General features: G+C 42.3%; 1 protein-coding gene and 1 pseudogene across 1 annotated transcript in view; one reads left to right on the top strand and one right to left on the bottom strand.

Moving 5' to 3' along the window:
• Nucleotides 1-13,254, top strand: part of LOC145401900 (uncharacterized) — a 91,964-nt gene that overhangs the window by 32,919 nt on the left and 45,791 nt on the right. The window contains exons 5-6 of the mRNA XM_080274006.1: nucleotides 10,098-10,187; nucleotides 12,678-12,887. Of these exons, the coding sequence (XP_080130132.1) occupies nucleotides 10,098-10,187; nucleotides 12,678-12,887 (300 nt within the window). The remainder of the gene's footprint in view (nucleotides 1-10,097; nucleotides 10,188-12,677; nucleotides 12,888-13,254) is intronic.
• LOC145402461 (5S ribosomal RNA) lies at nucleotides 6,162-6,280 on the bottom strand (annotated as a pseudogene).

The following is a 13,254-nucleotide window of genomic DNA, read 5'->3' as shown; positions in this document are numbered from 1 at the left end:
GTGATGTTACAGTGAATGGAGAGAGACTAGAATTGGTGACAGAGTTCAAATACCCGGGTACAGTGATAGAAAAGAAAGGAAAACGTGCCAAAGAAGTGGAAAGTAGAATGACACAAGGAAGGAAGGTAGCTGGTGCTATGAAGGCCTTGATAAGAAACAAAGGTTTCAGTGTTGCAGCTGCACAAGGCTTCTATGAAGGAGTGTTAGTGCCAACTTTAACATATGGATGTTAGACTATGGCGTGGCATGAAAATGAAAAGTCATGAGTGAGATTAGTGGAAACGGAATTGCCGAGGGATGTACTGTATGCTGAGTAGAAAGAGTGGATAGGATCTGAAATAGTGTGATTTGTGAAAGATGCGGAGTGAGGAAGTCTGTGGACACCAGAATCGAAGAGAGTGTACTGAGATGGTATGGTCATGTGGAGAGAATGGATAAGAACGGAGTGGTGAAAAATGTATATCTGAGCAAATCTGAAGAAGGGAGGAGGCGAGGTAGGTGAAGGAGAAGGTGGAGGGATATGTTGGATGAGTGTGTGAGGAGGAGAGGTATGGAAGTCGGTGAGGCTAGGGGACTGACAAGAGACCGACCTGGCTGGTTGAATGTTATGAGAAGAAGTGCATGATCAGGGATTTGGCACCTCTTTTTAATGTGATGGCATCTGGATTGACTGTATTGGATATGTTTATATGAAGTGATAGAGTGTAGTAAAAGTTTTTCATGTATCAGATAGAGCCAGGATTCTGGGGTCTTGAATGGTGAATGAATGGAAGTGTGGCCCATTGGACTGGGCAGACTTGGGCTGTCTGGATGTTGCTACTCCTCACCCTGCCCTAGGGTGGGGAAGGAGGTCCGTATGATGATGATGATGATGATAAAGCAGAACTCTTCGCTCAGACTTTTTCCTCTAGTTCCACTTTAGATGATTCTGGTGCTGTTCCTCCATCACTTCCCCCCTTTGACTTCCTTATGGCTGACATTAAAATTTCTTGAGTTAATGTATTTTCTGCCATCAGTGGCCTCATTACTAATAAGGCATATGAACCTAATGGGATCCCTCCTTTTTTTGCTCAAGAAGTTTCCCTTTGTGCATATGCCCTGCCTAGGTAAACTCTTTCACCTTTGTCTGTCAACATATACCTTTCCTTCCTGTTGGAAGTTTGCTGTCATTTAGCCTGTCCCAAAGAAGGATGACCATTCCCAGCCCCCTGACTATTGCCCAATTGCTGTAACATCCTGTATTTCAAAAGTTTTTGAGTCTACTGTATTCTTAACAAGAAAATTTTAAACCATCTTTCCCATCACGACCTTCTTTCAGATCGTCAGTATGGGTTCCGCCAGGGACACTCCACTGGAGATCGTCTCACTTACCTTTCAGACTCCTGGTCATCCTTCTTTAGGAACTTTGGTAAAAGACTTTCAATCAAGTCTGGTATAATTCTTTAATTTCCAAACTGCACTCCTACGGTTTCTGTCCTTCTATCTGCACCTTCATCTCAAGCTGCTTTTCTGGTCATTCTGTAGCTGCTGTTGTGGACAGTCACTGTTCTTGTAGAGTTATCGGTAGTGGTGTTCCTCAGGGCACTGTCATGTCACCAACTCTCTTCCTTTTGTTCATTAGTGCCCTTCTAAGCTGTATATCTAACCCTATCCTCTCATCACTGATGACTCCACCCTTCACCTTTCCATTCACATCCAGCAGTGTTCATCTCAGCAGTTACTTCAACAAGTAAGGGATGAGGCAATGGGACACCTAATGTCTAACTTGGCTTATATCTCTGATTGGGGTAAAAGTAATCTTGTTGTTTTTAATGGATCAAAAACTCAGTTCTTACTTCTTTCAACCTGACAGAATCTTCCACAGGAGTATCCTCTGATTTTTAACAGTATCCAACTAAATCCTGCATCATCTCTAAATATACTTGCGGTTTCATTCTCATGGGATTTATCTTGGGAAGATCATATTACCTAAAATCTGCGTCCAAGAGATTAGGTGTGCTAAGCTGGCTTTGTGCCATCTTTACCTGTGCACAGTTGTTGACTTTATACACAGGTTTTATTTGCCCTTTATAGAGTACAACTTTCACGTATGGGGAGGCTCCCCACATACGACTCTTCACAACAAGGTGGAGTCGGAGGCTTTTTGTCCTATCAACTGTCCTTCTCTTATTGGCTTCTTTCAATATCTGTCTCTTTGCTGCACTGTTGCATCTTTATCTCTTTTCTGTCACTGCTTTAGTGGTCACTGCACCTCTGAACAGTCTGCTTGCATCTCTCCACCATTACGGTGGCCACTTAGCACCCGTCTAACAACAAACTCTCATCCTTTTTGTGTCCAGCTCTCTAATGCAAAATTTAACCGTTACTCCCAGTCCTTGATGTATGCAACAGTTAAACTCTGGAACTGTCTCCCTTCGTCTGTATTTCCTACTGCCCATGTTCTCCAGTCTGTTAAACAGTGTGCCCAGGCACCTCAAAAGTAACAGATCTTGAATTTGGCTCTCTGTTATCTTTATTTTTTATTTTTTATTTTTTTAAGGAATAGTCTTGCAGGCTCCTGTCCTTTGGTTCCTTCTTTCTTACATAAAAAAAAAAAAAGTACAGGTACACTTACTGTATTTTGCAGTAGCGGTGGTGTTTTGATGCGCATGTAAACACTGGGCTGCCATCTTGCCTGAAACACATGACAGTCGGCTTGCACGGGTGGCATTTATCAGCATGAGAATATTGTTCTCGGCCATTGAAAAATCGTATATGTGATTTTTGCCATTGTTAACCTGAAACTGGGAATAAGTTTCCATCGATCATTTTATCAGTTGATCACATAATCATCCATCACATGCCAGTGTATGACTGTATGTTATTGAGGGGACCTTAGCAGAGTACAACATGTGTAATCATATGACTTCAACCCAGCTCAGGATAACTGGTAAAAGCATACACTATCCACCCAGCCACTGGAGGGTTCCATGTGGATGCAGCAAGAACAAACAAAAATCATGTCCTAGAGTGAAGAGGTTAAGGAGTCATTCTAGCACCTCTTCTGTATCAGATCTCTTCTGTTATTTATGCAGGCTGTTGTGATGTAAAAGTAATATAAAGATAACATACCAGACATTAATAAAATGTTTATAATATACAGAAGGACTTGATAAGAAAGAGGTACTATAAGGCCTCCTATCCTTACAAGAATGTGGTCCAGGGTGTGAAGTTTAGGTAAGTTTTGGGTGGACTAAATCATACTCTGGCCACTTTAACTTGGCAAAAAATTGCCATCTCCATTTTGAATGTTGAGCTGTAGCAAGAGATTATCACTAGATTATTTTGCTTGCTGTGAAAAGTGTTAAGAAAAGGATGTAGAGATGTAGTTTTGTCTTATTGCTCCATTGAGCTATGGGTAATAAGATTCAAAAGGATGAATATCTCCTCAAAGATGGGCGAACTGTAGATAGAGAATGTCACGTTGAGATGAGAAGGTTTAGTTGAAGCTTAGATTATGCAGGGCAAAGGCTGGTTGATCAGGCTAAATAAGATAAAGTAAAGTATGTCAGAGCTGAGATAAGAATCCAACTTTCTGTTGCCTCCTTCCCTTTGCTATACATAAAAGATGAAAATTTTCAAAGATGATAGTAAGATTTTTATGTGGAAGCTGAATTATGAGCAACACTGTTAAAAAAATACATGCAGTAACTTGTGTTCTTCAGATGAAGTGTCCATGTATGCCAGTTTAAAGTGGATAATGATTATTGACTGGTGTTACTGAAGACTAAGCTTTGCATTGTATTGTTTGGTAAAGGGTAAAGGGAAGGAATATTGCTTCCTTGTACCATTGTATTCCCTTCAGTTTATAAAAGGTGAAACGGAGGGGAGGGACTTGAGGCAACATATCTTAGTATTATAGACCTGTGCCAGAATGTTAAATCCAAGATGGATGATAATTGCTGTGGAACCACCTATATGAAAACTAGTCACTGGTCTTACATAAACTCATGCCACTCATTTCCATATTACCTTCTTTGAGATGTTGGTGTTCAAGGCTAGGCTACCTTAATCCACACTACAGTAGTGCACCAACTTTCGCTACAGCAGGATTTGCGGAATCCACTTTCGCGGCATGCACCAAATGTTCCCTAACTTCCACTTTCGCTTGAAAAAAATCGATTTTCGCGCACAAATTTTGGGTTTGGGACAATATTTTGAACTTTGAATTTCCTGCACCGCCTGCCCGCAACCCACCACCATCTTGAATGACGTCATGTCAACACTCTGTCCACCCATTCCCGCCATTGTGTACGAGCGTGCTAGCTCCATTGTGTTGGATTCTCACGGTTCAGTGGCCTCTACTATACCTGGTAGTGTGGGGAAAGGGCCTGGTGGTGTGGGGGGAGAGCCTGGTGGTGTGGGGGGAGGGCCGGGAGGCAGTGGTGGTGATAAAAAGTGGCCGGGACATTCAAAGTCGGGAGGAAAGGCCAAGGCCAAGGCCATAGAGGAGCTTAACCTGGATGAAGATTTCGATGGATTTGTTCAAGAGAACCTAGCACAAAGGGAAATTCAGCACAGAGTGGAAGTGTTGCATCAAGTTGCATCTGAGGAGGCAGAGAGAGAGAGTGGTAGCGAGGCAGCAAGAGGTGGCGCCAATATGTCTGGCGTGGCTAAATAAGCCCGCCACGCGCCTCGGATACTTACCCCCAACATCCATTAAACACCTCAACCTGGTCTTTGTGGTATGTTTCTCCTCATATAATGTGTACTGTACAGTTTTTATTGTTTGTATCTCACAATGCAATGTACAATAGTGATTTGATGTACTGTATTGCAAGTGAAAATGAAAATCTGATGTTACTTTAGGATAACCGGGAACCAATTAGCCTTTTTGCCATAAAGACAATGCCCCAACTTTCACTAATTCCACTTTCGCGCATTATTTTTGGACCCAATTAGGCTCGAAAATTGGTGCCCCACTGTATTTAAGAGTAAGAGACTGATGTATCCCCCAGGCAGCATTTTTCATGATAGAAAATCATCATCATCATCATCATCATCATCATCATCATCCAGAGGTAGGATCCAGAGAGCCAGAAAAACATGATAGAATAAGTTAGTAACCAACATAGTAAACAGGCCACACTCCCATTAAATGGGCCACACTCCCATTCACTCACAGAAATACGTCTAGTAACTTAGGAAGATTCACATTGTTGTATGTGAAACACAGCTGTCATTCCTGCAGAGGACTCTGTCATTAGACCACCACTCATAACAAATGCTAATAAAACAGAGAAATCCATCCTCACATGTACTGTATTAAAACCAGTGGTCAGCTAAGCAGAACCATGTGGTGTTGGCCTCAGTACAACAACGGGCATGTCTGTAGCAGTGAAGGGTTTGATTTAAATACTGTATCACCATTTTAGAATTAGAATATGTGTTTTTCCTTTATTCTAGTTGATGATTGATGATTTTATTCTGTTGATGAAAAAAAATCCCTGACCTGACTTGGTTAGAAACATTTCCATCAGCCTCATTATCTTAAATTTTCAAAAAATGGTGGCAAATCTTGTTGTTGCTGGCTGGCTGAACAGACCTGTTGACCACAGGTAATCAACTGCTTCTGTAGGGCTGCTCCTCGGGTACTGTACATAATAGTTCGTCTGCTATGAAGGGAAATGTTGCATCTCGCCATAGTCAGACCAGGGTCCTTCCTCATGGCTGGGTGCAGGGAAATACGAGGTTTAGCTCCTGGATGGATACTGCAGCTACTTTGCTCCACCCAGAGTGCACAGCTTCATCCTGTAGATCCTTCGTCAGTTCTTGGTGGATTATGTAAAATTATTTTATTCAACTTATGCGATAGGTGGGGGCCCCTATCATCCACTCACTCAGTGTTGGGATGCCCTATGGTCTCTACACTGAGTGGCAAGACAAATGGTTTCCTGTACCCAGGAAACCATTTATTACTCTGAGTGGTAACCATATAACAGGGGTTTTGGGTCAGATTAAGTGTCCCTCAGATTCCCCTATCTAAAATCATAATCATTCATTCATTCATTGCCAGATGCCATGTATCCCAAACGGGGTGGCCAAGGGCTTAGAGTTAATTGTTTTACAGGGAGGGACACTAATCCTCCACCAACCCCACTTGACAAGTAGGGAGAACGTTATGCCAACAGCATCTGGTGTTCCCAGGTGGTCACCCATCCAAGTACTAACCAGACCCAATGTTGCTTAACTTTTGCTGATCGGACGGGAAGCGGTGTACTCAACGTGGCATAATCATGGCAAACATTTTGGAGAGCCTCGTAGGGTCCAATACCTGCCAAGGGTCCCAGCCAGAAGGGCAGATTTGCATGGCCATGTGGAATGTGAGAGGTGTGAATGAGGAGAACTAGAGGGTGGAAGTGGTGAATGTGTTCAAGAGTGCGAGATATGCTGTGATGGCACTGTGTGAAACAAAGGTGAAAGGATATGAAGTGGAGGAGTGGGAGGTTGTGAAATGTGTAAGATTGGGCATGAATGGGTGAGGAAAATGCAGGGAAGGAATTGCTTTGTTGAAGAATGAGGTGTGGCAGAGTGGATTGAGAGATTACAAATGTGTCAGCTCAAGATGTATGTACAGTATGTATGTATGTCAAGTTTGAGAAGGTGAAAGCGGGAATTATTGTGGCATACTGGTATGCATTGTGTGATGACAGGAGTGAGAGAGGGAAAGACAGGTTTTGGGATGAGCTGGATTGAGAGATTACAAATTTGTCAGCTCAATATGTATGTATGTATGTCAAGTTCAAGTTTGAGAAGGTGAAAGTGGGAGTGATTGTGGCATATGCACCGTGTGATGACAGGAGTGAGAGAGGGAAAGACAGGTTTGGGGATGAGCTGGATGAAGCAGTGGGAGAAATGCCCAGGAGCTATAAAGTTATTGTAATGGGCGATATGAATGGAAGAGTAAGCTTTGGTTCTGAGGATGATATAATGGGTTGTAATTGAGTACCAAGAGAAAGTATTAATGGAAAGTGACTAAAGGATATGTCAGAAAAAGAGGTTGTGCATTTGTACCTTGTATTTCAAACACAATGATGCACAAATATACATGGTATAGAGGGAACAGGGATTGTGCTGAAAGGAGCCTTATTGAGTACATGCTCGTAGAGAGGTCGATGCTGGGAATGGTTGCTGATATGAGGGCCATGAGAGAACAATATGGAGGTCTGTCAGATCATATGATTGTGGTATTCAAGATCAAGCTGAGAGGAGTTAATTGGACCAGGAGAGAGAGGAACAGTCAGGGAGAAAGACTGAAAGTTGAGAAGATGAGGATCAAAGAAATGGCAGATGAATACAGGACCAAAGTAGGGGAGGAGTTGGAATCAGTGAATTAGAATGAAATGGATCTGGACAGCCTGTGGAATGCATATAGGGACTGCTTAGTTAGGAATGCTAAAGCAGTGTGTGGTGTGGCAAAAGTAACAATAAAGAAGAAAGGTACAGCATGGTGGGTTAAGAGAGCAGTGGAGGAAAAGAGGTCTTGGCTAGAGTGGTTACAAAATAGGGGTTCAGTTAAAATAAGAACTGAATATGTTGAGATCAAGAAGCACGTAGAGAGACTAGTGAATAGGAAGGAGGAGGTAAATGATGATCTAGGGAAAAAAATGAATGCAAACTACTGTGAAAATAGGAATTGATCTGAAAGGAGGCATGGAAATGTAGAAGTGACAGTGGAAAGAAATGTGAAAGTGTGAAGGATGTAAGTTTTTTTTTTTTTTTTTTACGTGTCCGACTCTGGGCAAAGGCTCAGGGCCTATTCCTTGGGGGCAGTCACCTATCCCAAGGCCCAGTAGTCCTCCTACACCTCCACATGTCACCACTTCGGCGCTAACACCCACCGTCCATATTGAATACATGCTAGGGCTGTCTCATACAGGACTGGTGTATTGGTATTAGCGGGGGTACTTTTACGACATGTCGACGGGTCATCTGGTAGATCAAGAAAGTCTGCTTTTTAGGAAATTCAAATCCTTAAACTGTTCCCTGCCCCAGCCGGGATTCGATCCTGGGTCCGTTAGGACTGCAGGCCGCCTCTCTAGATTATTAACCCATGGGGATGAAGTAAGGACCAGATGGAGAGAATATTTTGAAAGCCTGATGAATGGGAGAGTGCAGAGTGGCTGTAAACATGATTGGTTTTGGGGGTGTGCAGAGAAGGAATGCAGTACCAGGAAATATGACACTTTCACAGGTGAAGAATGCCGTGAAGCAGCTGAAAAATGGGAAAGCAGCTGGGGATGAGGTGTATGTAGAGATGACTAAGTGTAGTGAAGAGAGCGGAATGAAGTGCTTGTTGGAGATATGTAAGAAGGAATTGATGAGTGAAACTGTGCCAAGAGAGTGGAAAAATGCTGTGATTGCACCCTTTTACAAAAATAAAGGTGAGTGAAGTGTGTGCAAGAATTATTGTGGCATAAGTTTATTGAGTGTTGTAGGGAAGGTATTTGGAAGAATTATCATAGAGAAAGTAAGAAGGATATCAGAAATCCTAGCGAGTGATGAACAAGGTAGCTTTCGGAGTGGCAGTGGATGTGTGGATTAAATATTTGTGCAGTGAGACAGATAGTGGAGAAGGCTTGTGAGAAGGACTATAAGGTGTTTATGGCATTTATTGATCTGGAAAAAGCACGCGACAAAGTAGACAGAGAAGGATTGTGGAAGGTTTTGTGCATGTACGATGTAGATGGTAAGCAGTTAGGTGATGTCAAGAGTTTTTATGATGGTAGTGAGGCATGTGTAAGGGTAAATGGGCATCTAAGTGAATGGTTCTCGATCAGTGTGGGCGTGCGACAAGGTTGTGTGATGTCCCCGTGGTTGTTCAATATATATATGGATGGGGTGATAAGAGAAGTAAAAACATGAGTAATGGAGAGAGGGATGACATTAGTAATGAATGATGATGGATGGAATATCTCAGATTTGTTGTATGCAGATGATGCACTACTACTTGCAAATATCAGACAAGTACTTGGTAGACTAGTGCAGAGTTTTGCTGATGTCTATGGATGTCGTGCCTCAAGAGTAAACATAGAAAAGAGTAAAGTGATGGTAATGGAAAAAGAAGGTGACTCCCAGTGTGATGTTACAGTGGATGAAGAGAGACTGGAATTGGTGAGAGAATAAAAAACCTGGGTACAGTGATAGAAAGAGAGGAAAATGTGTCAAAGGAGTGGAAAGTAGAGTGACTGAAGGAAGGAGGGTAGCTGGTGCTATGAAGGCCTTGATAAGAAACAAAGGCTTGGATGTTGCAGCTGCACGAGGCTTACATGAAGGAGTGTTAGTGCCAACTTTAACATATGGGTGTGAGACTATGGCATGGCATGAAAATGAAAAGTCAGGAGTGAGAGCAGTGGAGATCGGACTGCTGAAGAATATACATGGAGTAGAGAGAGTGGATAGGATATGAAATAATGTGATTTGTGAAAGATGCGGAGTGAGGAAGTGTGTGGACACCAGAATCGAAGAGAGTGAACTGAGATGTTATGGTCATCCGGAGAGAATGGACAACAATAGAGTGGTGAAAAAGGTATATCTGAGTGAATTTGAAGGAGGAAAGAAGTGAGGTAGGCCAAGGAGAAGGTGGAGAGATATGTTGGATGAGTGTGTGAGGAAGAGAGGTATGGAAGTCGGTGAGGCTAGGGGACTGACAAGAGACTGTGCTGGCTGGATGAATGTTATGAGAAGTGCATGATCAGGGATTTGGCACCCCTTTTTAACGTTACAGTGTTTGGATTGACCCTGTCGGATACGTTCATGTGAAGCTACAGAAGGTGGAGAAAGTTTTTGATGCATCAGATAGAGCCAGGATTCTGGGAGCTTGAGTGATAAGTGAATGGATGCATGGCCCATTGGAGTGGGCAGACTTGGGCTATCTGGATGTTGCTACTCCTCACCCTGCCCTAGGGTGGGAAAGGAGGTCTGGATGATTATGATGATGATGAAGAAAGGTGTCCTTTGGCTGAATGGCTTAACCCTTTGCTTGCTGATTAATCTAAATCATCTGGTGGAACCTAGGAGCATAAAGGTTTATTGTTTTATATATATACTTTTTTCAGGTCGCCGTAACACCAAGAAAGTTGATTACCGACAGCTGGCTGAATTTGGCCATGATGGTGAAGACCAGGTTGAAGATGAGGGCATTGAAGGTCAGTGGAAGAGATGTAAATTTGTAGGGTGGTCCATGTACTGCACACCTCACTCGTAGCTGGAGAATTCTCTAGTGTTGCAGGGATGACTCGGTCAACACTACCAGTACCTACCCTGCATCATATTCTATTTCCTGCAAAACTTTTCATGTCGTGCTTTATATCTATCTATCTGTCTATTTTTTTTCATGGATTACACAGTTGAATACTGTTATCATGAGGCAGCCTAAGCATCTCCATTCCTCACACCAGTGGACTGAGCCATCCTTAAAACACAGTGAATACTGCTAGTTGAGTCTCAAGAGAGTTGCTGTGTATAAACTGCCCTGTACCAACACCCCACTGTATATGACTGAGTTGCATTGGCAGAAAAGCAATTTCAAAGCAAAATAACATATACCAGAATGGTTATAGCTTGTGTTCGGTGGGGATATGTCATTTGGCCATCCAGGGTTACTCCTATATGACTCAGCCATACCGTATTGAAATCCAAATCTAAGCTTTAGGCGGATTTGTTTGTATTGTTTATAAAGGCTCCAACGTAGTTGTGTGAGGTTATCAAGGCTGACGCATTCAAGCATGTTGGAGCTTTTATAAATGATAAGAAAAACTTGTCTGAAGTCCATAACTACTTAAAACAGCACATTAATGTCATACAAAAAGATGAATAACTGATGGTTTTATACCACACCCTAAGCTACTGAAAATGGCAGTAAGGTTGCAGTCATTTATTTACGGTACTTAATAGTTCACTCTATCCACTTCAGAGGTTGATAAATAGTGTCTTACTTAAATAACTGAATGATGGTTATAAACCACAATAATGATACAAAACAGTACTGGTTCTGTGCAGTTTGCAATGTTTCTCTATTATACCAATTGCTAATATGGGAGGAGCTCATAATTTGTGTACTAGAATAGGCAGTATTGGTGGTCATTAAAGTGAACTACTGTAGTGTATTGAGGAGTACCTGTACTTGTGTTCTGTGTTTTAGTTGTTCCTGCCCATTTACCATATACAGTACATTACTATAAAAGGTTTGTTCAGAAAGTATCTGACCTTAGGCCCTAAAAAAATAACTAACTCACTTGTTGAGCTAGGACGCTAATACCCCTCAAAGTAGGCCACTTCTGACGTGAGACATGTAGCCCAGCATTCTTTCCATTGTCTGAAACATTTTTCAAGGTCAGCTTTTGGTATCTCCTGAAAGTGCTTTGTTGTATTTGTCATGTTCTCTTCTCTTGTCTCAAGTAGGGAACCCTTCAGCAGAGTTTTGAGCTAGGGGAATAACCAAAAGTCGTACAGTGTCATGTCTAGTGAGTAGGGAGCCTGCCATACTTGCTGGATATTGTACTTGGCCAAAAGTTCCTGAATCAGTTGAGAAGAATGGGCAGGGGGTCATGGCACAGCATTCAATTTGCTACTTTCCAAAGATCTGGTCTCTTCCACCGAACTGCATCGTGAAGACGATTGGTAATGTAGAGGTAGTAATGTTTGTTGACAGCCTGACCTTTTGGTGCATATTTGTGATGCACATCGTCGTGGTAGTAAAAAAAAATTGTCATCATGTGAGTGCATTTCACCTTTCTACTGACCTGTTGTGTTTTTGTTTTTTGGCTGAGAAGACATTGCATGCTTCCATTGGGGCGACTGCTTTGGTTTCTGGACCATACCCATATACCTAAGTCTCATCTCCACTGATAACAGTCTTCAGAAGTCTGGATCGTGATTTGCATACTCCATCATGTCTTGAGCAATGTTCATCCAAGAGAAGATATCATGACAGGTGCGACGAAGCACATGCGGGAGATACTAAAAGTCAACTTTGAAAAACGTTTCAGGCAGTGGAAGGAATGCTGGGCTATGTGTATCAAGTCAGAAGGAGCCTACTTTAAGGGGAATTAGTGCCCTAGCTTAACAGGTTAGCTATAAATATTTTTAGGTCGGACACTTTCTGAACAGACCTCATATCTGCAGTTTGCCACCTTTTCCCAATTCACAGAATCCGATGAATGAAAAATGGGATATTTTGAAACACATTCCACAGAAGTACCGTTAGATGGCTTGATTATGTTGAGGGAATGGAAAGAGATTTACTAGGGAAGTGTATACAGTGAGGTAGAGAGGGAGAGGGGGACAAGAAAACTGAGGATGAGGTAGAGAGGCATATGAATGAGTGGGGTGTGAACTGGAAGGATAGCAGCTTGATGGAAAACAAGGGTTTGTTTGTTAGTAGTAACCTCCCTCTGGGATTAAGGCACTTGGTTATATACTGTACTCTAGGTAGATAGATAGATCCCTGACTGACAGTGAGGACTGTCAATGATAAAGTTTGTTTGTTTGTAGTAACCTCCCTCTGGGATTAAGGCATTTGGTTATAGAATATATGCCGTACTCTAGGTAGGTAGATAGATCCCTGACTGTTAGTGAGGATCGTCAATGATAATGCAGTAATAGAATTTGATTGTGACTTGCAATGTCTATTATAGTCAACACTCAGCCTGTCCAAGTCACAACAAATGTCCCAGGCGTCAAGCGAGGCAGAGGACGACCACGCAGACACCCCCCTCCACTCTGCAGCCCCCTACCACCCTCAGTCCCCTCGCCACCACCCCAAGAATTTCCACAGCTGGTCCAGGAGGCAGAGATTTTAAGTGCAGCAGTCATGTGTGAGACCCGACTGAAGGAGGAAGCTGGAGGTGAGGATTTTATTTATTTATTGTTTTGAGAATGGGTTCATGGTATATTTATACGATTTTTGGGAGGGATTGGTTTTGAGAATGGGTTTATGATTTATTTAGGCTATAGGGTAAGTTTTGCTTCCACCAGATGAACAAGACTAATGCTTGTTAGTATGTACACAGTAAGAAAAAATTGTATTTTCGTACATTTGGTGTGAAACAGTGTGACATGACAATGGATATTGCAGAATGACTTTTTGTCCTATGTTACATTGGTAGTCCTGCTTTCAGTAGGACACCATACCTCTTCCTTCCACATATCCAGTCTTATGGATAGTTGATAATGTAGTTATAGGCACAGTCAGGTGATAATCATTTACATGTT

Source organism: Coenobita brevimanus, chromosome 57 (genome assembly GCF_032717465.1).
Source record: "Coenobita brevimanus isolate Jiangsu-jjx chromosome 57, ASM3271746v2, whole genome shotgun sequence".
NCBI lineage: Eukaryota > Metazoa > Arthropoda > Malacostraca > Decapoda > Coenobitidae > Coenobita > Coenobita brevimanus.
Note: the sequence above shows the minus strand (reverse complement) of the source record. Positions and strands in the feature narration are given on the sequence as shown.